Genomic DNA, 24,472 nt, shown 5'->3' with positions numbered 1-24,472 from the left:
TGCGGTGTGTGGGCTTCTCATTGCAGTGGCTTCTCTTGTTGCGGAGCATGGGCTCTAGGCACACGGGCTTCAGTAGTTGTGGCACATGGGCTTAGTTGCTCTGTGGCATGTGGTGTCTTCCAGGACCAGGGCTTGAACCCGTGTCCCCTGCATTGGCAGGTGGATTCTTAACCACTGTGCCACCAGGGAAACCCCTTCTGCCCATTTATTGATTGGGTTGTTTGGTTTTTTTCTGATACTGAGTTGATTGAGCTGTGTGTGTAATTTGGATATTAACCCCTTGTTAGTTGCATCGTTGGCAAATATTTTCTCTCAGTACATAGGTTGTCTTTTTGTTTAGTTGATGGTTTCCTTTGCAGTGCAAAAGCTTTTCAGTTTTATTAGGCTCCATTTGTTTATTTTTGCTTTGATTTCTTTTGCATTGGAAGACTGATCTAAGAAAACTTTGCTACAATTTATGTCAAAGAATGTTTAGCTTATGTTCTCTTTTAGGAGTTTTATGGTGTCATGTCTTATACTTAGGTCTTAAAGCATTTTGAGTTTATTTGTGTATATGGTATGAGGAAATGTTCTAATTTCATTGATCTACACATAGCTGTCCAGCTTTCCCAACACCACTTGTTGAAGAGACTGTGTATATTTTTGCCTGCTTTATTGTAGATTAATTTACCGTAGGTGTGTGGGTTTATTTGTGGGCTCTCTATTCCGTTTCACTGATCTATGTTTTTGTGCCAGTACCATGCTGTTTTGATTATTGTAGCTTTGTAGTATAGTCAGAGGTCTGGAAGGGTTATATCTCCTGCTTTGCTCTTTTTCCCCAGGATTGCTTTGGCAATTCTGGGTCTTTTGTGGTTCCATGTAAATTTCAGGATTATTTCTTCCAGTTCTGTGAAAAATGTCATAAGTATTTTGATAGGGATTGTATTAAATCTGTAGATTGCTTGGGGTAGTATGGCCAAGACATGGAAACCACCCATGTGCCCATCAACAGACAATTGGCTTAAGAAGCCAGTGGTTTTCAACTCAGCTGGGCCGTCTCTATGGCTTGATATTGCTTTTGCTTTACTTAGGTTAGCACTTTTCCTAATTTTTTGATGACTTTGCCAGACCTTTATCTCTCAATCCCTGTACCCCAGTTCAGACCACCAATCTCATATATGCTTGTATACATTCTTGATTCTGCTTTTCAGAGAAAACAGAAATCAATGTAAATGCTCAATTTGTTGTCTCCTACTTGCACGCCTATCTGCAGTAATTTTCATTTGTAGGTCTTTTTTTTTTTTTTTTCTGCCTCATTAAGTGCTTCTGTAGTACATTAGCCTTGCATAGAGTGCTGTGTCCTAACTTGTTTGGAATCTTAGTCCAACACTCCTCTCTGGTTACTTTTAGATGCTTTGTCTGATTTCTTCCATTCAGTTTGGAAATACGTATCTTTAAGTATATACCTTTTCCCTTCAGATAGATAGATAGATGCATACATACAAACAATTTTATATATATATATATATGTTTTATATCTATATATCTTTTTCCTTTAAGAAACAGCCTTTTGTAGCCCCACCTCTTCTTTAGTTATCTGGGGTGACCATAGATCTTGGTTGCCCAAGATAATCTCAGGTTTCTCTTGTGTGTTTAGGGCTGTCTTTTACTTTCAAAACTCTGCAGTTTTTTTTTTTTTAAATTATTATTATAATCTCATTTTTTTGGCTTATTTGACTTATTTGGCTGCACTGGGTCTTAGTTGCAGCATGAGGGATCTTTAGTTGTGGTATGTGGGATCTTTAGTTGCGGTATGCAGGATCTAGTTCCCTGACCATGGATCAGACCCAGGCCCCCTGCATTGGGAGTGTGGAGTCTTAACCACTGGATCACCAGGGAAGTCCCCAAACTCTGCAGTTTAGATGATCATTTGTATGGTCACATTATTTCTCTCCCCCTTTTAAAGGGAAACCGTTGTGAATAGTATATATAATACTTACCATCTTACTTTCTTAGCTCTTTTCTCTTCATCAATTGCTACTGCTGTGTAACTACCCCCACCACAACTCTCCACTGAAATGGTTCTTGCAAGAGTACGAAAGACCACCAAATTGCTAAATCCCATGGATGCTTGTAGTCTTTATAAAAATTTTGGCTTTTTGCAGCCTTTGGCAGTGCGCATTATTCCTTTTTCATCTTCGTCTTCCTTGACTTTTGAAATAATATTTTACCATTGGTTTTCTCTTTTCTATTTTGTGGTCTGTCTTTACTGATCTTCCGTGACTTCTCTACTCTCTGTCCTTAAAATATTGCTATGTCTTAAAATTCTGGTTTATTGATCCTTTCCTTTCTTTGACCTTTTCTTTTTTTTAAATTTATTTTATTGAAGTATAATTGATTTACAATGTTGCATTAGTTGTTTCTGGTGTACAGCGAAGTGATTCAGTGTCTACACACACATGCACACACTTTTTCATATTCTTTTCCATTAGGATTTATTACAGGATATTGAATGTAGTTCCCTGTGCTGTATAGTAGGGTCTTGTTGTTTATCCATATCTTTTCTCTTTTTGATTAATGTGTTCTTCCTGAATAATTTCACTACCAACTATGTGTGAATAACTCCTGTATCTAGAACTCTAGTTTAAGCCTTTCTCCTGAACTCCAGAGCATTTTTTCATCAAAATATCAGAGGTGTTTCTGCAGCTGTCTCACAGGCCCCTTGAACTCAATCTATAAACACTCTTATCCCAAACTTGCTTTCCCTCCTGTATTCTCTGCCTCTCTCTTTTCATCAAATCTGAAACCTAAGAGTCAGGCATCCTCTTCCCTCATTCCCCATATCCAGTCCCCAAGTCCTTTCTCTGTCTCCTAAATAACATCTAGCTCTGTCCCTTTCTATCTTCAGTGCTATTTTTTGGTTCAGGTTAGAACATTATTCTTACCTCCAGGCCTCCTTCTCTAGTCATTTCTTTAAGTTTCTGTCAATGTGATTTTCTAAAAGGCACAAAATGATCTTGTTACCTAGTATTTCACACTCTGTTTACTCATTGCCTGAATGGTGAAGTCCTTACATGTTTGTGTGAAATGGTTCTGAGTGTTGATCTGGCACCAGCCTGCCTTTGTAGCTTTTGTTGCTTCACTGCACACTCCAGAGCTAGGGTCACTAAGAATTACAGCCTATGATGTTTTCTTCTTGCAGGAAAGAGAATACCCTTCTTCCCAACTTGAAGCTGAGAGGCTTTAAGTACTTAATCGATAGTACAGAGTAATGGTTATGGTTGTGGACTCCAAAGACACACTGCCTGGAATCTAAACCCAGCTTTGCCGTTTACCATGTATTTGGCTGTGTTATTTTGGGCAGGTTACCTAATCTCTCTATGCCTTAGTTTTCTCGCGCATAAAATAGGAGTAAAGTTGTGACCATGAATCAGTGGTGTGAAGGGTAAATGAATTAACATACGTGATGCCCTTAGAACAGTAGCTGGTATACAATAATGTATAACTGTTAGCTATTATTTATTATTCATTGTGTATCATTTATTATTGTTCTTCAGTGAGTCCATACCTGACCTCCCTATGCAGACCTCTTTGTCTACATTATAAGTTTGCTCAGTCGTAGACTGTACCACAGTGATGAAATTATTTATATGTCTTCCTATTAGACTGTGAACGTTTTCACAGTCATGTTTTTCTTTTCATACTTAATGAATGCTTTTAAGTCAGTGAATGAATGCACAGAAATATTCCCAGTGCCTGGCATTGTGCTTTGAGCATGGTAAATGTTCAATATCTCTGTTTTAGTGAGATCTCTGTAATGTGAATCCATGGTTTTGATGTCTATAATGTAAATACACTATATATATACCATATATATAGTGTTTTCTCCCACAATCCTCTCCTTTTAAAAAATTGAGGTACAATTTACTTAAAAAGCACACTTTAAAAAAAATTCATTCATTCATTCATTCATTTTTGGCTGTGTTGGGTCTTTGGTGCTGTGCGCAGGCTTTCTCTAGTTGTGGCAAGCGGGGACTACTCTTTGTTGTGGTGCGCAGGCTTCTCATTGCGGTGGCTTCTCTTGTTGCGGAGCACAGGTTCTAGGTGCGGAGGCTTCAGTAGTTGTGGCACGTGGGCTCCGTTGTTGTGGCTTGCGGACTCTAGAGCACAGGCTTAGTTGCTCTGCAGCATGTGGGATCTTCCCGGGCCAGGGCTTGAACCCATGCCCCTTGCATTGGCAGGCAGATTCTTAACCACTGTGCCACCAGGGAAGCCCCAAAAGCACATATTTTTAAGTGTATAATTTGATTAATTTTGAAAAATGTATACATTTGTTTAACTACAACCCTAGTAGATATATAGAACATTTCAGTCACTCCAGAAAGTTCCTTCATATACTTTTCTAGTCCTTTCCCTTCACACCCTGCCCCTGCCCAAGCACTGCTTTGGTTTCTATCACCATAGATTAGTTTTACCTGGTCTAGAACTACATATAAATGGAATTACCAATATGTATGCTTTTGTGTCGGGATTTTTTTCAACATTCTTCCAGAATTCACCTATGTTATGACTAGTAGTTCATTCCTTGTTATTTCTGCATAGTATTTCAATGTAGAAGGTATCATAGCTTGTTTATCCATTCTCCCATTGATGGTCATTTGGGTGTTCCCAGTTTTTTGCTATTAGGAATAAAGCTGCAAGAAACATTTTTTTTTTTTTTTTTTTTGCGGTATGTGGGCCTCTCACTGTTGTGGCCTCTCCTGTTGTGGAGCACAGGCTCCGGACGCGCAGGCTCAGCAGCCCTGGCCCACGGGCCCAGCCGCTCCGCGGCATGTGGGGTCCTCCCAGACCGGGACACGAACCCGTGTCCCCTGCATTGGCAGGCGGACTCTCAACCACTGCGCCACCAGGGAAGCCCTGCACGAAACACTTTTATGGAAGTCTTTGAACATATATTTTCATTTCTACTGGATATGTATCTATGAAAAGAATTGCTGGGTCATAGCTGCCAAATAATTTTCTAAAATGGTTGTACCCTTTTATACTCCTACCAACAGTGTATACGATTCCACATGCTTCATATTCTTACCAACAACTAATGTTATTAGTCTTTTGTGGAAGGGTTTTAATTTGCATTTATCTGATGATTAATACTGTTAGCATCTTCTCCATGTGCTTTGTTCCTTCACCATTCATATATCTCCTTATGTGAAATGCCCAAGCCTTTCACCCATTTTAAAATTGGGTGAATGGTTTGTCTTATTGCTTTGTAGGAGTTCTTTGTGTAGGCTGTTTACAAGTCCTTCGTCATTTATATACATTGCAAATATTTTCTTCCAGTTTATGGCTTGCCTTTTTAAAAAATTTTGCCTTTTGATATGCAAGTTTTAAATTTTAATGAAGTCCAATTTATCAATTTTTCTTTTATGCTTAATAACTTTTGTGTCTTTTTAAAGAACTCTTTATACTCCATGATTGTATAGATACTCTGTTTCTTTCTAGAAGCTTTATAATTTAAGCTTTTACATATAATCTTGTTTTGAGTTAACAGAGAATACTTTACAAATGCTTAGATAAGTTCAGGAGCACAGCATTCTAACTTTTTTATTATTGTTGAGATAAATTTCACATACTGTATAATTCACCTGTGTATAGTATACAGTTCAGTGGTTTTTTAGTATAGTCACAGAGTTACGCAGCCATAACTGCTATCTAATTCCAGAACATTTCATCACCCCACATGCTTATGAAGTAAGTCAGACAGAGAAGGACAAATATTGTATGATATCACTTATATGTGTAAATAAAACATACTAGTGAATATAACAAAAAGAAACAGACTCACAGATACAGAGAACAAACTAGTGGTTACCAGTGGGGAAAGGGGAGAATTTCCAAGAAATCTTATGTTTCCTAGTCAACATATTTTCTTTTGCCACAAAGACTGCTCTCTTTTTACTCTCTACTGTCCCCACATTTTACAACTTATCCTTTATTTTCCTTCACCTACTTTACAAAGAATATAGGACTCTTAGACATGAGTCCCCTCATCCTTACGTTCATATCTGTAAATCTTTCTGTATCCATGTCCATGTTTGCTTCCTTTTTATCCTAGCAAAGGGGTTATCATTTCTTCTGAGGTTAACCCTTTCATCTGTACTCTGTATCCTGTCCTCATCCGCTTCCTTAGACGCCTTACTTTGTCAATCACCATCTCCCTTCCGCTTCACATTCTTTGTCATCAATATGTAAACATGTTCAGATGTGTCCTTTTTAATAACAAAATAGCTGTCACTCTACTTCATGAATCCTTTTCTTTTTCTCTTTCCTTGACATTTGTCTTAAACTCACTGTTTACTCTCATTTAGTCCTCAATTTTTGCAGTTTGACCCCAGGACTCTGTCCTTACAACTGTCCTTGCCATGGTCACCAATGACTTCTTTGTTTCTAAAGCTAGTGGATGCTTTTTAGTAACAACTGTGGTATTTCTTCTTCCTCTCTAAAGTGCTCCTCTTTCTTGGTTTCTTTGAGGCCAGCTTCCTGATTTTAATTCCAAAACAGTCTGTCCTTTTATAGTTTCCTTTGCATAACATCAAGCACAGTTTAGTAAAAGCTGTTCAGGGGGATGCAAATCATTGTGGTCTAAGGATGAATCTCTGGTTTAGCTTGAATGTCTAGGATAAGTCTTTCATCAATTCATAGACATTTGCTAAGGATTAAATACAGGAAAACTAAAATTGTATTTGCTGTCAAGATTTGGGATGAAGATGTGTTATGTTGCCAGTTATGGATTTTTAAACATGCATCAATAGGGTTAGGGTTAAGATTCTCTTAAGGAAATGAAGGAACGCAATCAAAAGCTATGACTGATGAATTGTGAGGAATTGACCATTCAGCCTAACAACAGACAGCTCCTGGAACGACAGTTCTCTTCTTTCTTGGCAACTGTCCTACATGTTCTAGTGCCTTCAGTTCACCAGATTCTTATCTCCATCATACAATTCATTGTTTTCTTTCTTTCCCTCTCCTCCTCATCTCACTTACTCCATTAGTCTTTTTAATTGTGAAATATAACGTACACAAAACAAATGCAGTGGACTTTCTTTTTTTTTCCTTTGGGTACTGTATCTGTGTAAACATTATCAAGTCAAAAAATAGAACATTATCACTGCCCCAGTCCTCCTGGTATAACCCCCACCACCCTCACCTAACTCCCAGATATAGCAACTCTCCAAACTTTTGAAGCCATCATTTCCTTTGTTTTGCTTATAGTTTTAAAAACTAAATGTTCATCCCTTGACAAAACTTTACCTGATTTAAATCTTCCTATAAATGGCAAGATACAGTAACTGTGTTTATGGGTGTCATTGTGTGTCATTGTCTAATTTCTTTTGTTTACAGTCCAATTATGTTTTTGCCTGTAGCTGAAGTTCATTCATTATGTTTGTTGTGTGGTGTTTCATAGTATGAATATTTACCCATTTGGTTGGTAAGTATATGAATAGTGTCCAGTTTTCAGCTATTATGAACAGTGCTGCTATGAACATTCTTGTATAATGGCATACTTTTCTGGAATGGAATTGCTGGGTCAACTTCATTTTTACTAGATTTGTCTAATTAGTGTACATATTTAAAAAACTATTCTCTAAAGAGATTATGCCATTTTCACTCACACCAACTATATATGAGGATTTCTACCCCATTTTGTTGTTCATCACTTTTTTACTTGTTTTTGTTTTATAAGGAATTAGCTACTGTTATTTAAACTGAAAGCTGTTTCTGTTTTTTCATTTTGATATTAAAGTAACAAAAGTATTTAAAAATCTGGGTTAGCCTTATGCCATCTGAGTCCATGCCAGGAAGTTAATATGTATTTTCATTATATTAAATGTACTGACATATTTTTATTGTTAGCTATTTTTAGATTCATGTGGGATGACTATATTTTATATACACTGAGTGATACTTGCCACAGATTTTATTCTTTCTTTTTAATCTAAAATGTCATAGCTGTGTAAATTTTCAGTCCTAAACTAAATGGTAAAACTAAATGGTGGTATTTTATGTAAAGTTCTTCTGTGTTATCTTGAGCAGTAGTACAACTTTGGGTTTCATTATATAGATTTTATTTCTGGGAGTTTATGTGGAATATTTATTAAAGTAATTCTAATGAATCTTTATTTTTCTTTAAAGTTGGCCTTTGCCAGAGTTTGATCCAAGCCAAATTCGACTAATTGTATATCAAGACTGTGAAAGACGAGGGAGAAATGTCTTGTTTGACTCCAGTGTTAAGAGAAAAAATGAGGACATATCAGTATCGGTGAGCATCATTATTGATTTGGTTCAAATTTAATGTCAGATATTCTAATTCAAGATGGAATGAGTAAGATTTCAGTTATGGTACTTTTATTTGTCAGTACAAAACATTTTTACCATGTTATTAAAATTTAGAACACTGGTTTTGAGAATTTTTAAAGGAAAAAACATTTGCCTTATTTGCATTGGTCTAGTACCAGAGAAAATTTTAGTTTGACATGTATTTACTTATATACTTGTATTATGAGATATGGCTAAAGCTACAGGGATTGTTAAAGTGGATCTGGTACAAACCTCTCACCTTATGACTGTGGAAAGTGTGACCTGGAGAGGTGAAATTATTTGTCTGAAGGTACAAAGCAAGTTAAATCTGTAGCCCTTAGTTCATCATATTTTCCCATACTATACAGCAGTAGTAAGAACATCTATTCTGTTGACTTTCAACATCATATTTTGAAATATTTTATGACTAGTTTAGCAGTAACAAATGGCCTTTCACTTGGTCATCCAAGAAAACCCAAGTGATTGTTGTTGTTTTGCTGCTGCTACTTCTATTAAACTTTCAGATGTAAAGTCTGTCCATCGCCTGGATCTATAATCTGGAAATGGAAGCCTGGAATTGTGTTTTCTCTCCTTCCCTAAACTGACAATTTTCACTAACATTTCAGTAAACTAGAATTGACTTTTAATAGACAAAAAGTTATTTTTTAATAGGCAAACTTTATTTATCGAGACTTGGGAGTTTGTACTTGAGATTTTGTGTTCTTAGAAAAATTTGATACATTGGACGTGGTCTGTTGTCTTATAATAGCATCCTCATCATCTACTTAGGTGGCATATAATAAGTACTTGCCTAATTTTTGAGTTATTTTGATTGTCAGGTTTTATGATGTTCTTCTGATTAGTAACACATTTCTTAATTTTCTGGAGATTGTGCTTTGTTTAGATTTCTTAGCCATTCTCTGGACACTTTTTTCAATCTGACAAGAAAAAAAACATTGCAAACTTTTCTTAAAGTATTGTTTGGTTGTACAAATGACTAAGTATCTACAGAGCACTAGGCTCTTGGAGATTTAGCAGTCTCTACCCTCTTGGTGCCTGCAATTAGACATTCTTAGGGAGGTGAACATTGAACAAACAAACAAATAAATAAACAATTCCAAATTGTGATTGGGTACTGTGAAAGAAACACACAGAATTCTTATGAGATTCCACAGGAAGGAACCCATTTTTTAAATTTGTTTTGTTTTGTTTTGTTTTGCGGTACGCGGGCCTCTCACTGTTGTGGCCTCTCCTGTTGCGGAGCACAGGCTCTGGACGCACAGGCTCAGGGGCCATGGCTCACAGGCCTAACTGCTCCGCGGCATGTGGGATCTTCCCGGACCGGGGCACGAACCCGTGTCCCCTGCATCGGCAGGCGAACTCTCAACCACTGCACCACCAGGGAAGCCCAGGAACCCATTTTTTATCAGTTTGGTTGTAGGGGTATTAGGAAGGTCTCACTGAGGTAGTGACATTCAACCTGAGATCTCAAGAAATTGAAGGCATGGTGTAGGGGATGGGTATTCCTTTAAGCAGGACCAGCAAATGCAGTCTACAGGGTGACTTAGGAGCTTAGTGAATTGCAGGATCTAAAAGAAGGCCAGTTTGGCTGGAATGATAGTAAAGGAGTATGTGAAGTAACTAGAGATGAAATTGGAGAGAGATGGAACAGGAGCCAGAATATTCAGGGCCTCATAGATCTCTGGGTTAGAAGTGTAGATTATATTCTAAATGTAGTGGGAAGCCATTGAAGGGATCTGGTTTATGTTTCAAAAATCACTTGGGTAGAGAGTCCAGAAATAAACTCACACATACGTGGTCAGTTAATTTACAACAAAGGAGCCAAGGAATATGCAATGGGATAGGACAGTCTCTTCAATAAATGGTGTTGGGAAAACTGGACAGCCACATGCAAAAGAATGAAACTAGACCGCTTCTTAACACCATACACAAAAACTAGCTCAAAATGGATTAAAGACTTGAACATAAGACTTGAAACCATAAAGCTCCTAGACTAAAACATAGGCAGTAAACTACTTGACACTGGTCTTTGCAATGATTTTCTTGGATGTGAGACCAGAAGCAAAGGCAACAAAATAAAAAATTAACAAGTGAGACTACATCAAACTAAAATAGTTCTGCACAGCAAGGGAAACCATCAACAAAATGAAAAGGCAACCTACCAAGTTGAGAAAATATTTGTAAATCATGTATTGGGTAAGGGGTTAATATCTGAAATATATGAAGAACTCATACAACTCAATAGCAAAAAAACAAACAATCTAATTGAAAAGTGGGCAGAAGATCTGAATGGACAGTTTCCAAAGAAGACATACAGTTGGCCAACAGGTACATGAAGAGGTGCTCAGCATCACTAATCATCAGGGAAATGCAAATCAGAACTGCAACTGTGTATCACCTTACAGTTGTTAGGATGGCTATTACCAAAAAGACAAGAAATGACGAATGTTGGTAAGGGTGTGGAGAAAAGAGAACCCTTGGGCAGTATCTGTGGGAATGTAATTGATGTAGCCACAATGGAGTACAGTATGGAGAATCCTCAAAAAATTGAAAATAGAATTGCCATATGATCCAGCAGCTCCATTACTGAGTCTGAAGAAATAAAAACACTAACTTGAAAAGATCTATGCACTCCAGTGTTCACTGCAGCATTATTTATAATAGCCAAGACATGGATGCAACCTAAGTGCCCATTGATGAATGAATGGATAAAGAAAAAAATACATATAATTCAGCCGTAAAAAAGAAGGGAACCTTCCTGATTTTGACAACATGGATAGACCTTGAGGGCATTATACTAAGTGAACTGAGTCAGACACAGAAAGACAAATACTGTATGATCTCACTTATACGTGGAATCTAAAAAAAACTGAACTCGTAGATACAGAGAACAGATAGGTGGTTGCCAGAGGCAGGTGTAGGGAGTGGGGAAAATGGGTGAAAGGGGTAAAAAGTATAGGTTTCCAGTTATAAAATAAATAAGTCATGGGAATGTAATGTACATATGGTCACTATAATTAATAATACTGTATTGTATATTTGAAAGTTGCTAAAAGAGATCTTTTTCTCTTTTATTTATTTATTTATTTATTTTTTTGCGTTATGCGGGCCTCTCACTGTTGTGGCCTCTCCTGTTGCGGAGCATAGGCTCCGGACGCACAGGCTCAGCGGCCATGGCTCACGGGCCCAGCAGCTCCGTGGCATGTGGGATCTTCCTGGACCAGGGCATGAACCCGTGTCCCCTGCATCGGCAGGCGGACTCTCAACCACTGCGCCACCAGGGAAGCCCAAAAGAGTAGATCTTAAAAGATCTCATAACAAGGAAAAAATTTTTTTGTAACTATGCATAGTGATGGATGTTAAGTAGACATTATGGAGATCATTTCATAATATATATTACAAATACTGCATCATTATGTCATACATCTGAAATGAATATAATGCTGTTGTCACTTATATGTCAATTTTTTAAAAATAGTGAAAAAATCGGGCTTCCCTGGTGGCGCAGTGGTTGAGAGTCCGCCTGCCGATGCAGGGGACACGGGTTCGTGCCCTGGTCCGGGAAGATCCCACATCCCGCGGAGCGGCTGGGCCCGTGAGCCATGGCCGCTGAGCCTGCGCGTCCGGAGCCTGTGCTCCGCAACGGGAGTGGCCACAACAGTGAGAGGCCCACATGCCGCAAAAAAAAAAAAAAAAAAAAAAAAGTGAAAAAATCACCTTGTTACTTAGGGAATGGTTGGATGTGGGGGGATGAGGGAGAAGGAAGCGTTTGGTGAATTCAGCGTTTTGGTTTGAATAGCTGAGTGGTGAGATGCCTAAGAGTCATAGAATTGTAGATGGTCAAGCAGACAGTTGAAATCTAAGGCTAGCTGCAAATGTGATAGGCATGTTTTTTTTGTGTTTAGACTGCTAATAGCTCAGCAGAACTTGTCTAAGACTGACAGGTTGACAATCAATACTCTCTTGATGATTTCTTTAGCAAATATTTATTGAAGTTTTTTTGTGTGCTTGATGATGTTCCATTGAATTGCAGCATATAACTTCTTTACTATTTCTCTTGATGCTATTCATTGTGTTTCTTTAGCATTCTTCCCTTTTGTCTTAAACAGCCTTGTGAGTGTCGTGTCATGCTGTTTCTTGAACCCTTTCTGCCCACCTTTTCTGAAATGATGCTTCATTAGTCTCATTAGTCTTCTCTCCATCTGATATCTCCTTCTTCTCTCTGTTAGCTTTTTTTCTTTGCCTGCAAATCTTCACAAAGTCTCTTTACCCAACACCAACAAAATAATTATCCTTTTACTTTCTCCTTTATTTATATGCCCTTCTGTCTTTTTCTGTCTCTGTCTTTTTTGATCCTTCTCAGTCTTCCTTCTCAGTGTTTGTTGGTGTCTCTTAGCCTCTCTGACTCACTCTCTCTCTGGCTCTCCTCAGTGTCTCAGCTCAATCTCTCCTTTGTATCTCTTAGTCTCTTCTCTGTGTCTCTTAGTCTCTCAGTAGTAATCTGTCTACCAGCTCTAAGCTCATACCATCCACTCATTTCTCAGTCTTCTGAAATTTTCCTGTAAGCCTGCTTCTTCTTTTTCAAACTTTCCTCTAGACTCATCAGTGACTAGAAATCAAACAGCCTTGAATATTTCCAGTCTCAGTTGTTTTATATATCCTCATGTTTCGTGCTATCTCCCTAGATGAAGATTTATCTTCTTTCAAGGTTTATTGTATCACAACTTTATGAATCCTTTCTGATTCCTCTTTTCTGCTACATAAGAATTCTCATAGTCCTTTGTTTATAGTCTTTCACAGACTTCTATATCGGAGCTATATTTGTATGTTTATTTGTTATTAAATTGCAAAAAAAAGTAAAAAATTTGTCTGTTATTCACCTTTGTTTCCTGAACGGCACACTGCCTCACACATGGTAAATACCCAGGACATATTTTGATCAGCTTTAATTAAAAGTTAGGGAGTTTATTATCAAAATCCTGTAAATACTTTAATAAAGATTTTATATGTTCCTTTTGAACGCTACAGAACAAATGTTTTTTTCCCAAATTGTGAGCTGTTGGAATCATTAAGTGATTTTTTTCATCTACTTTACTGTACTTATACCTTTGGAACATCAAATCATGTCAGTTCTATATAGGCAAAGAGGGACTGTGTGATGTAAATGATCATTTTAAACTTACTACACAATATTTTGGGTCTATACATAATGATGAGATAGTTTAGGCATTAGCAGTTTCCTGAATATTGTCTTACAATGCTGAAATAAAATTATATTAATCAGTGTATAGCTTTCTCAGAACATTTATTTTTCCAACTCTATTATATTCTGTGAAAAATGACTTTGGAACATTCAGTGATTGTAATCAAGAAACTTCTTTTTTTTTTTTTTTTTTTTTTCACGGTACGTGGGCCTCTCACTGCTGTGGCCTCTCCCGTTGCGGAGCACAGGCTCCGGATGCGCGGGCTCAGTGGCCATTGGCTCATGGGCCCAGCCGCTCCACGGCATGTGGGATCTTCCCGGACCGGGGCAGGAACCTGTGTCCCCTGCATCGGCAGGCGGACTCTCAACCACTGCGCCACCAGGGAAGCCCAAGAAACTTCTCTCTTTTGTAAAAGTTTATTTTTATTTTTTTACTTTTGATCCTCAGACCTTATTCAGCATCTAGTTGAAATGTAAAAATTATTGAGATGTGGTTTCTTTGAACACTGATATAGCCAAATGGATCAAGTGTGATTTGATCATATGATACTATCTTTATCTTGGACATTATTTCTGTGTTAACAATAATCCAGTGCATGTGTTCCCAGTGAATTTACATCGTCACTCACATGTTTCAGCCTTCATTGGTTATATACAAGAATAAAGTTGTACATCAGCAGATTCAAATAACTTTGGAAAGGTGAATACAAATTTTAATGTGTTAGAGTTTTGTACACTCAGAAGCATTGTACAAGTGCTAGTAGTTGAATTGTAATTGTGATATCAGATTTGGAACATAGGATTTGGTTAGTTAATTGAATCTATATAGAAGTTAATATACAGAAATCAGTAAACTCAGTATATACAAATAACTTCCAATTGGAAGTATGAAGGAAGCTAAGGCTCCATTTAAAATAGCAATTTTGTGGGATAGGGAGGGTGGGAGGGAGACGCAAGAGGGAGGAGATATGGGGATATATGTATATGTATAGCTGATTCACTGTGTTATAAAGCAGAAACTAAGAAACCATTGTAAAGCAATTATACTCCAATAAAGATGTTAAAAAAAAAAAAAGGAGCATGGAGGCTTCTAAGTAAAAAAGGACAAGTGCTTTAAGCATTTGGGAACTCAATAAAATTAATTTATTTTTTAGCACCTTAAAAAAATAAAATAGCAATTAAAAAAATGCCTTTTCATAAACTTAACAAAATCTATATGTTTAGAACTTTAAAAATCTCCTGAGGTACATAAAAGCTTACTTGAGCAAATGAAAAGGCAAAATATATATTTGGGTAATACTTAATGTCATAAAGTTGTCCATTGTCTCTAAGTTGCTTTGTAAAATAATGCTATCTCCATAAAAATGGCAACCTTATTGTTGTTGTTATTATTATTATTATTTTTGGTGGGTGGTGGTATCTGGAATTAGATAGCAGATTCTAAAGTTCAAATGGAAAGAAATTAGCAATAATAGGTTGGAAAACTGAAAAAGAAAGAGTAGTGAGGTTGAGTAAGTTCTACCAGATTTGAAAAATATACTGTAAAGTCTCAATAATTAAAAGAATATATTATTGGAACATAAATAGATCAATAGACTAATGGAATGAAATAGAGGATCAGAAGTAGATCTAAATACATGCAAGAGTTTAATATATGATAAAGGCATCATCTTAAATCAGTAGGGTAAAGATTAATAAATGGTATTAGATAATTAGCCAATTATAAGAAAGATAAACTTAGATTCATATCTCAAGTATATCAAACATTTACATGTAAAAAAAATAAAACTGTGACATTACAAAAAGATAACATGAGTTCCTATGTATCCAGGGAGTGGAAAACACCTTTTAGCTATTGCTCAAAATGCAGAAGCCATAAAGTTAAAAGACTTACACATTTGACAACCAAATAAAAAAAGAAACGGAAATAACTTGGATGGTGGGCAAAGCAAAGCAAAAGCAAACAAAAAAGAAAAAAACTACCATGAGGAAAATCAGAAGATAAATGGTATGGGAAAACATTTTTATAGGATATAAAACCAGCTGGTAATCCTTCTATATAAAAAATTCCTAGAAATCAAGACAGGAGAAACATTCAGTAGAAAATTAGGTGAAAGATAAGACCAGGGAGTTCACATACAGATGGCCATTACACATTTAATAAGATTCTTCTTCTCATTCATAATAAGGAAATTAAAATTAAAACTATGTTGTGATTTTAGTTCTTTCCTTTTAGATTGGCAAAAACCCAAATGTTGCATGACAGTACTTTGCTGTTAAAGTGAGTGAGTGAAATGACATCCTTGGAGGGGTAGTCTGGCAGTATCTACCAAAATTACATGTATTTATGTTTTGACCCAGCAGTTCCACTGGCAGGGTTATTAACAGATGACTGGTTAAATAAGCTATAGTATATTCACACACTGGAATACTGTGTAGCTGTATTTTTTTTAAAAAAAACAATGAGGAAGATTTCTAAAGATAGATGAAAAGATTCTCTATGATATTAGTGGAAAATAAAGCAACGGCAGAACTGAATCACTTTTTCTGTAAGAGAAAAGGAAAGGGAATATGCTTATATTTGAAAAGAGATACTGGAAGGATAATAGTAAACCAATAAAAATGATTTTACTTATTGGCAATGTGTGGAGTGGGGAAAAGGGTAAAGAGTGGGATCTAGATTTCTTTGTGTCGATGAAAATTCAATTAACAATTAAGCTAAGAAGAAATAAAGATAATTTTATTTGAGCCAAATTGAGGATTGTAACGTGGGAGACAGATTTTCAGAAGCTCTGAGAATTGTTCCACTGGTCAGGAGTTAGAGAGGTGTATGTTTTTGAGAGAAAGAATCATGTATCATATTGACAAGTTAAAATTATAAATAAAGTTCATCATAGATTTTTTATAGTCAGGTATGCACATACAGAATGAGCCTTTAGTCAGTGTGATCCCCTGTAGAGGATGGGAAAGGAATATTAATTTTAAAAATTACAATGCTGGCATTAGAAGAAAGAGACTGTTTTTCTCAAAGTTGATTACATCCTCCTACCTTGAGGGGATCTGGTTAATGTATAATGCAGATGCACATTGAACATTGGGAAAGGCATGTTATGTGTATTTCAATTCTGACTTAGTTTGATTGTCCTGTTGTAGAGATTTTAGATCTATAAGACATTGTGCATAGAAGTGTATGTAAAAGCTGTGACACACACACACACACACACACACACACACACACACACACACACACACACACACACACACACACACACACACACACACCCTACCCCTTTCTCTGTACAGTGTCTTTTCTCTTTCCCATTCTTAAGTTATGGCTTTTTTGAAACCAAGCAGCAACAGCTTTGTTGGAAGATGGTCTAGTGAGGGGACATGGCACCATAGACATTGGCCTTCTAGGAGCAGAAATTATGCTTCAGTCCTGGAACTGATATATGTTTGTCCCTTTCTTCCCTCTAGCAAATTGCTTCTTGTTTCAGAGATTGGACATATATAGTTACCTCAGCCTGGAATGTCTTTCTAGCCCTCCCATTCTTCTTCTTTCACCTTAACTCCTATGCTTTTTTGTAGTTCCAGTTTAAATATCATTTCTGATCTGCCTAGACTAAGTTAAGTCTTTCTTGGACAATTCACATAAACATCATTGCTCCTTAATCTGTTATCTGTAAAATGGGGATAATAATAGCACTTACTTCATAGAGTTGTTGTGAGGAATAAAAGAGTAAATATATGTAAAACAGAAGAGTACCTGACCAGATACTAGGTGCTATGTGAGTTAACTGTTGCTATCATTATTATTTTTATTAGACATATTTGAAATAGTGTATTTAATTATACTAATTTGTCTATTTGTTAAATATCTCCTTCTCCTGTTAGATTGTTAGTTCCACGAGGAAAAGAACTGTTTTATTCACTTCTTTTCGCTAGTGCTTGGTACACATAGTATTCAGTTACTTTTGTTCACTGATAAATGGTGGTTTGCAATAGTAGATAAGTCAGGCCAGCTGGGTTTTGAAGGATGAACATACTGGTAACTGTGGTAAAGCATTGCAATGTTTTTAGGAGTACCAGAGAACTTGGTGGATTGCAATTTTGGTAGTTGTGAGCAGTGAAAGCTCTAGAACCTGTTCAGGAGGGAGAGGAGAACAAGAGGAATAAAGCAAAAAAAAATTTTTTTATTTATTAATTTTTATTGGCGTCTAGTTGCTTTACAATGTGTTAGCTTCTACTGCACAGCAAAATGAATCAGCCATGTATATACATATATCCCCTCCCTTTTTCTTTTCCCTGCCATTTAGGATACCACAGTGAACTAAGTAGACTTCCCTGTGCTATACAGTATGTTCTAATCAGCTGTCTATTTTATGCATATTATCAATAATGCAGTAGTGTCAATCCCAATCTCCCAATTCCTCCCACCCCACCCCTTTCCCCCTTGGTATCCATACATCCATACATTTGTTCTCTATGTCTGTGTCTCTATTTCTAAAGCAAAAAATTGAAATACATTCTTCTTCCATGCTAGACGGTACAGCCTTCTGGTCCTAAGCTCAGCTATTATTAAAAATGTAACTGTCCAATACATGGATGCATTCTCATTTCAAAAGATTAAACTTACATATATATGAACGTACATTGAAATATGTCTCATTTGCATTTCTCTTCCTATTCCTACATCTCCCCAGTTTTTTTCCATTAAAATATGTTACTTACATTAGCTTGTAATGGGTATATTGTTATATTTAAATAAATTTATAAATATTTTAAAATTCCTCAATTTTAATTTCTAATATGGGAAAATATTGATACATACATCACACATAAACAAAATGCCTTTGGGATCCTAAATAATTTTTAAGAGCATGAATAGGTTTTTGAGATCAAATAATTTGAAAACTGCTGCAGTATATAATTAAGTCCCAACAATGAACATTGTGTAGACCATTGTAATATAGAAAAATTCCCGTGATTTAATAATTTTGGTGAGAAAAGTACAGTTAAAAAATGCCACAAATATTATTATAGCTATGAGACAAAGAATAGAAAACAGTACTGGAGAAAATACAGTAAAATGCAAATAGTCATTATAGTAAGGTTATGTTATTTTGAATTATTTCATCCTTGGTTTTTCCAAAGGTTTTTATGCTATAATTTATATATGGTGGAAAATCTGTTAAAATATGAATGGGAATAATGTCTCCCTTTCAGAAGCTCTGTAGTGATGCTCAAGTTAAAGTCTTTGGGAAATGCTGCCAACTGAAACCTGGAGGAGACAGTTCTTCCTCTTTAGATAGTTCCATGACTTCATCTTCTGATGTAAAAGACCAGTGTCCTAAGTACCAGGTAAGATCACTGATGTCTTTTATTCATTCACAAGTATTTTTTTTTTTTTTTTTTTGCGGTACGTGGGCCTCTCACCGTTGTGGCCTGTTGCGGAGCACAGGCTCTGGACGCGCAGACTCAGTGGCCATGGCTCACGGGCCCAGCCGCTCCGCGGCATGTGGGATCTTCCTGGACCGGGGCACGAACCTGTGTCCTCTGCACCGGCAGGTGGACTCTCAACCACTGTGCCACCAGGGAAGCCCCACAAGTATTTTTGAGTGCCTACAACGTGTTATATACCATCCTAGGGACTGAGGATGTAACAGGGACTAGTGCTTACCCTCCTGGAGCTTACAGTATAGCTGGGGAGACAGATAATTAAGTAGGTAAGTTTATGAACTTCGATAAATCTTAGGATAGGGGAAGCATAGAGAGCTTTGGGCACAGGTAGCAGGGACATTTTCTCCTTTTTATTTCCCGTTTCATATTTTTTAGGCTACCAGAATAATGTCTTATTTTATATACTTTTTAATTATTGAAATATGAAGATAAATATAATACAAGTCAGCTGTAGTATGAAATTAAAAGATGGCTGAAGTATATGTTATCAGAAATGTACATTTTCATTTTTCAAAATTAATGTGGCTGTTCTTTTAAAATATGGAATTAACCAATCATTTGACTATGTAGGAACTTCTCTATAAACTTATGTTATGTTGTTATATTTTACATAGGATCAGTACTTGGTTTCAAATAAGCAAATGTCATCTAATGTGAATTTGTGTCATTCAAGCTTGCATGAATGAATCACAGGTATTTTACATTTAGCAGTACCAAAATAGAATCCTGGACCTTTAAATTATTTATACTTAGGTAATTGTTTTTGGATAGAAACTAACCCTTATATCATATCAACATGACAGTATATGTGGAACAGCTTCGAAGTTATAAAAGTCCAGATGTTAGGACTACCTACATAGTATGTAGTCCTAATATCTACATAGGTCTGCCTGCCCTCCTCTATTCCTCTTCCATCTTAAGCATGTTACCCTAACAAGTTCCTAATAGTGCTGTGCTATGTAGGATCATTATACTTATGCCAATGTACAAGTTTTCTAATTTGATCAACTGTACAAACTTGCCTTTCTTCTTAATGTTATGCAGTTAAATAGTATTAGCAAATGGATCCAGACTGTAGAAACCCTGAAGCAGTGAGTGATTATAATTCTCATTTTGCATCAAAAATCCCTAGTTTTTTTTAAGTACAGGTTCCCAGGTTATATGTCTAGATATTCTAGTAGTAGGTTCATTATGGTCTTGGAAATCTGCTTTTTTAGCAAGAAGGCATTGAATTATTATAGCATATAGTTCACTACACTTGATAAAGTGTTATTTCAGGTAACTAGAACATTATTTTTGATTTATGGGGTATTACAGATTATTGCTTTCAGCAATGAGTACTTACAAAGAATTGAACTTTTAAATAAGAGCCTTTTTAAAAAAGCATTAAAGATAATAGCATTTTCTTAATTATATTCTTCATTATAGATTATGTCACATTAAAATATATAACATGTCAGTGACATTCATGATAACTATTTGGTATGTATTAGAGCAGGCAGAGAGAAACTTTAATAGCAAAGTATGTGGTTTCATAAAATTTATACACCAATTTATTTTTACTGTATTTTGCCTTCTGAGAATTCTTTTTTAATTATAATATTAAAATGTTTAAATGACTTGATATTTAAATTTGTGTAGCTTGTTTAATATAAGAAATATTATTTTTAGTCAAAATAAGAATGGAGTTAGATGCATTGTAACAAAAATGAGCTTGTAAGAGAAGGTTCTCATTTCTCTCATTATCCAGAAGCAGTTTAGTTTGCCAAGTAAGATTGGTATTGTTGATCTTAAAAGAAAAATAAACTACTTTATCATTGAAAAAATTATTCTACTGTTTCTAAAATGTTCGTAATACCTAGACTTCTGGAAATAAAAACTTTGTCTTAACCAAATCCCAAGAATAAATGAGTTGCTTCTTGTAGTAAACTAGGTATATCAGAAGTGATTTTTTCTTAAAAAATAACTTTGTGCCTTTATTAAAATTAAGACTATAGCACTGAGAAAGAAAAAACAATATGTCAATGAATGTATTAAAAAACGAATGTGAACATAGTATGTATAATGAAATGGATTGCTATTTGAAGATGTTCTTTTTAAGAAAGGTGACAAAATGTAAATATATAGATTTTTTTTTAACCCAAGGCAGGTAGTAAACAAGCAAACGAGTAAAAGAGAATCACATTATAAAAAGAAAAATAGTATGTAGATGTATTCCCTGGCTTTCACTTGTAAAATGGGGGTCCTCATCACTTTATTGTTATCTTCAGAAGAATCTTTTAAGTATTTTTAAAAACTCCTAGTTCTTGATTTCCCATGGTAGAATGGCATAGTGAAATTTGTGCATAATCCTCATTTACTATCTTAGATAGTTTTTTGGTCATCTTTCTCATCAGTTTTATTATGTTAATTGTATTGGTTAGGAATTGCATTGGGATATCCTATGAAACAGTGGCTTAAACAAATTAGGGATTGGTTTCTTCACATGACAAGTCTGCAGAGAGGCCATCTAGGCACGATAATTTATGGGCTTCAAGATGGCCTCAGAGACCAAGGCTTCCTTATCTTTCTACTTAGCCACAGTTACTGTGTACATACTTGTTGCCTTGTCGTCCTCTTATGGTGTCTTCATCTTCAATGATTTCCATTTATATTCCATTGACCAGGACTGTGTTGAATGCATGTAAATGGATAGTTCTGAAAGCTACCACTCCAACCACTGGTTTAACTCTTTGAATATAGAGACCAACTCGAAATCCCCTATCTGCAAGGGAGGCTCTGAAATGCAGTTTTTTTCATTTGGGCACATTGCTTCCTTGAAACAAATTGTACTTCAAAAAATAAGGAATAAGATATTTAGTGGTTAACTAGTTGTATTTGCCACAGTATATAAATAGTAACCAAATGGATGAGTCAATTTTTAGATTTTTTTGACTCCTATGAGGACAATTAAAGAATAATGGAAAAGAATAACTTTTTAAATCAGAATTCTTTGCAAACAAGACATTCTAATGCTTAAGATAAGTCTTTTTTAAAAAATGCAAAATATGTCCAAGTTTCCCCTTTTGCAAATGCTTCTTTTTGCACAATAGGAGCGGTAAAATCTGTTCAGCATGTTCAGTGAATTCTACTTCTTGTTATCTGTCCTGGAGAAGCATTGCATATGCCTAAGATGTGGCTAAGAATGTTTATTTGAGCGTTATTTGTAATAGCAAAAAACAGGAAGTAAGTTAAATGCCTGTCAGTAAGGGGAACAGGCTTGATAAACTGGTATTTTCATATAGGAGAATACTGTGCAGCTCTTAAAAGGAATCTATGTATAACAATATGCTTAGATCTATAAGACATTGTGAAATGAAGAAAATCAAGCTGCAGAACAGTGTATACAATGTAAAATCATTTAAAAAAACATTACGTAGAATACAGCAAAGGAATTATTAATAAAAATCAGTTTTTGAAATAGGTTTTAAATTCTGCAATTTTATTAATGTTATGCTTATTGTTTAGGGTTCTCGATGCTCTTCTGATGCCAATATGCTTGGAGAGATGATGTTTGGCTCAGTAGCAATGAGCTACAAAGGCTCCACCTTAAAGATTCATCAGATCCGGTGAGGGATTTTCTGATTTTTCTTAATGAATCCATTTTAGAATGTTTAGTTTTTTAAAGATGGGAGAATTTCATATAGTCTTCACTCAGATTGAGAATGTCAGGTACTAAGTTTATGATGTTTTATGGGTTTAATGCTACTTCATGGCTGTTGTAACTATGCTGTGACATCTCTGTGACTTAAACATTTTTATTTGTAATAAATTGGAAAGGTCCTTGTGTTTCAGTTTCGATGTCTCTCTATCCCTCTCTTTTTCTTCATAGTTCCCCTCCACAGCTTATGCTTAGCAAAGTTTTTACTGCACGGACTGGCAGCAGCATCTGTGGAAGTCTCAATACGTAAGTAGTTATGGATCAAGGGAGAAATGAATTCTTTAAGATCTGCAGAGTATGAAAACTAATAAGCTGCTTTCAGGATTGCAGCATAAATTCAGATTTTATTCCATCCCTTCAGTTTGAAAGTTTATGGAGGCCAGATTTTTTCCCCCAGCTTTGTTGAGATATGATTGACATACACCATTATGTAAGTTTGAAGTATATGGCATGTTGATTTGATACATTTATATATTGCAAAGTGATTACCACCATAGCCTTAGCTGCTACCATCCTGTCACATAATTACCATTTCTTTTTTGTGGTGAGAATATTTAAGATTTACTCAGTTAGCAACTTTCAAGATATAACGCAGTATTATTAGCTATAATTAGCTTGCTGTATATTAGACACCCAGAACTTGTTAATCTTATAACTAGAAGTTTGTACCCTTTGACCATTTTATCTCCATTTCCCCTACTCCCAGTCCCTGGTAAGCATCACTCTGCTCTCTGCATCTCTGAGTTTGGCTTTTTTTTTTTTGCGGTACGCGGGCCTCTCACTGTTGTGGCCTCTCCTGTTGCGGAGCGCAGTCTCCAGACGCGCAGGCTCAGCGGCCATGGCTCATGGGCCCAGCAGGTCCGTGGCATGTGGGATCTTCCTGGACTGGAGCACAAACCTGTGTCCCCTGCATCGGCAGGCGGACTCTCAACCACTGCGCCACCAGGGAAGCCCCTGAGTTCGGCTTTTTAATTTCTTTTTAATTAAACAAATTTTTTAAAGTTATTTATTTATTTATTTATTGGCCATGCTTTGCGGCTTGCAGGATCTTAGTTTGCCAATCAGGGATTGAACCCGTGCCCCCTGTAGTGGAAGCACAGAGTCCTAACCACTGGACCGCCAGGGAATTGACTTTGTTAGATTCCACATATAAGTGATATCATACAGCATTTGCCTTTCTCAGTCTGACTTATTTCACTTAGCATAATGCCCTGAAGGACCAAAGTTGTTGCAAACGGCAGGACTTCCTCTTTTTTTCTTTTCATGGCTGAATAATATCCACTGTCTATATATATACATGACAGTCTTTTTTTATCCATTCATCTGTTGACAGACACTTGGGTGTGGTTTATTCCGTAAAACTTTATTCACAGAAACAGGCAGCAGACTTAATTTAACCCTCAGGGTGTAGTTTGCTAACCCCTGATTTAAATGATTAGTTGGTTTATAGTACTAATAGGGAAACTTAAAACTTAAAAAAAAAATGTTTTACACTTAAAATTTGAGGTATACAAAGAATTGCCATTAAGAGCATAAAACAAGTTTGGAATTTATTTCTTTCTCCTCCCACTTAGGCTGCAAGACAGTCTTGAATTCATCAATCAGGACAACAGTACATTAAAGGCTGATAATAACACAATTATTAATGGATTACTTGGAAATATAGGTAAAACGGTTTTATACATTTTAAAAATGTTCTTAATAGTGTAGATAATAATGTTCTTAATAATGTTAGAAGACCAAAGAATTTC

The 24,472-nt window shown here is 36.1% G+C and overlaps 1 protein-coding gene across 3 annotated transcripts in view; it reads left to right on the top strand.

Moving 5' to 3' along the window:
* Positions 1-24,472, top strand: part of FNIP1 (folliculin interacting protein 1) — a 132,506-nt gene that overhangs the window by 45,985 nt on the left and 62,049 nt on the right. For 2 of the 3 annotated variants that reach the window (XM_067731654.1, XM_067731652.1), the window contains exons 2-6: positions 8,173-8,299; positions 18,788-18,922; positions 22,529-22,629; positions 22,893-22,967; positions 24,296-24,387. In XM_067731654.1, the coding sequence (XP_067587755.1) occupies positions 8,173-8,299; positions 18,788-18,922; positions 22,529-22,629; positions 22,893-22,967; positions 24,296-24,387 (530 nt within the window). The remainder of the gene's footprint in view (positions 1-8,172; positions 8,300-18,787; positions 18,923-22,528; positions 22,630-22,892; positions 22,968-24,295; positions 24,388-24,472) is intronic. The other variant, XM_067731653.1, reaches the window with a different exon arrangement.

Source organism: Pseudorca crassidens, chromosome 3 (genome assembly GCF_039906515.1).
Source record: "Pseudorca crassidens isolate mPseCra1 chromosome 3, mPseCra1.hap1, whole genome shotgun sequence".
Taxonomy (NCBI): Eukaryota; Metazoa; Chordata; class Mammalia; order Artiodactyla; family Delphinidae; genus Pseudorca; species Pseudorca crassidens.
This window is presented reverse-complemented; position numbering and strand designations above follow the sequence as displayed.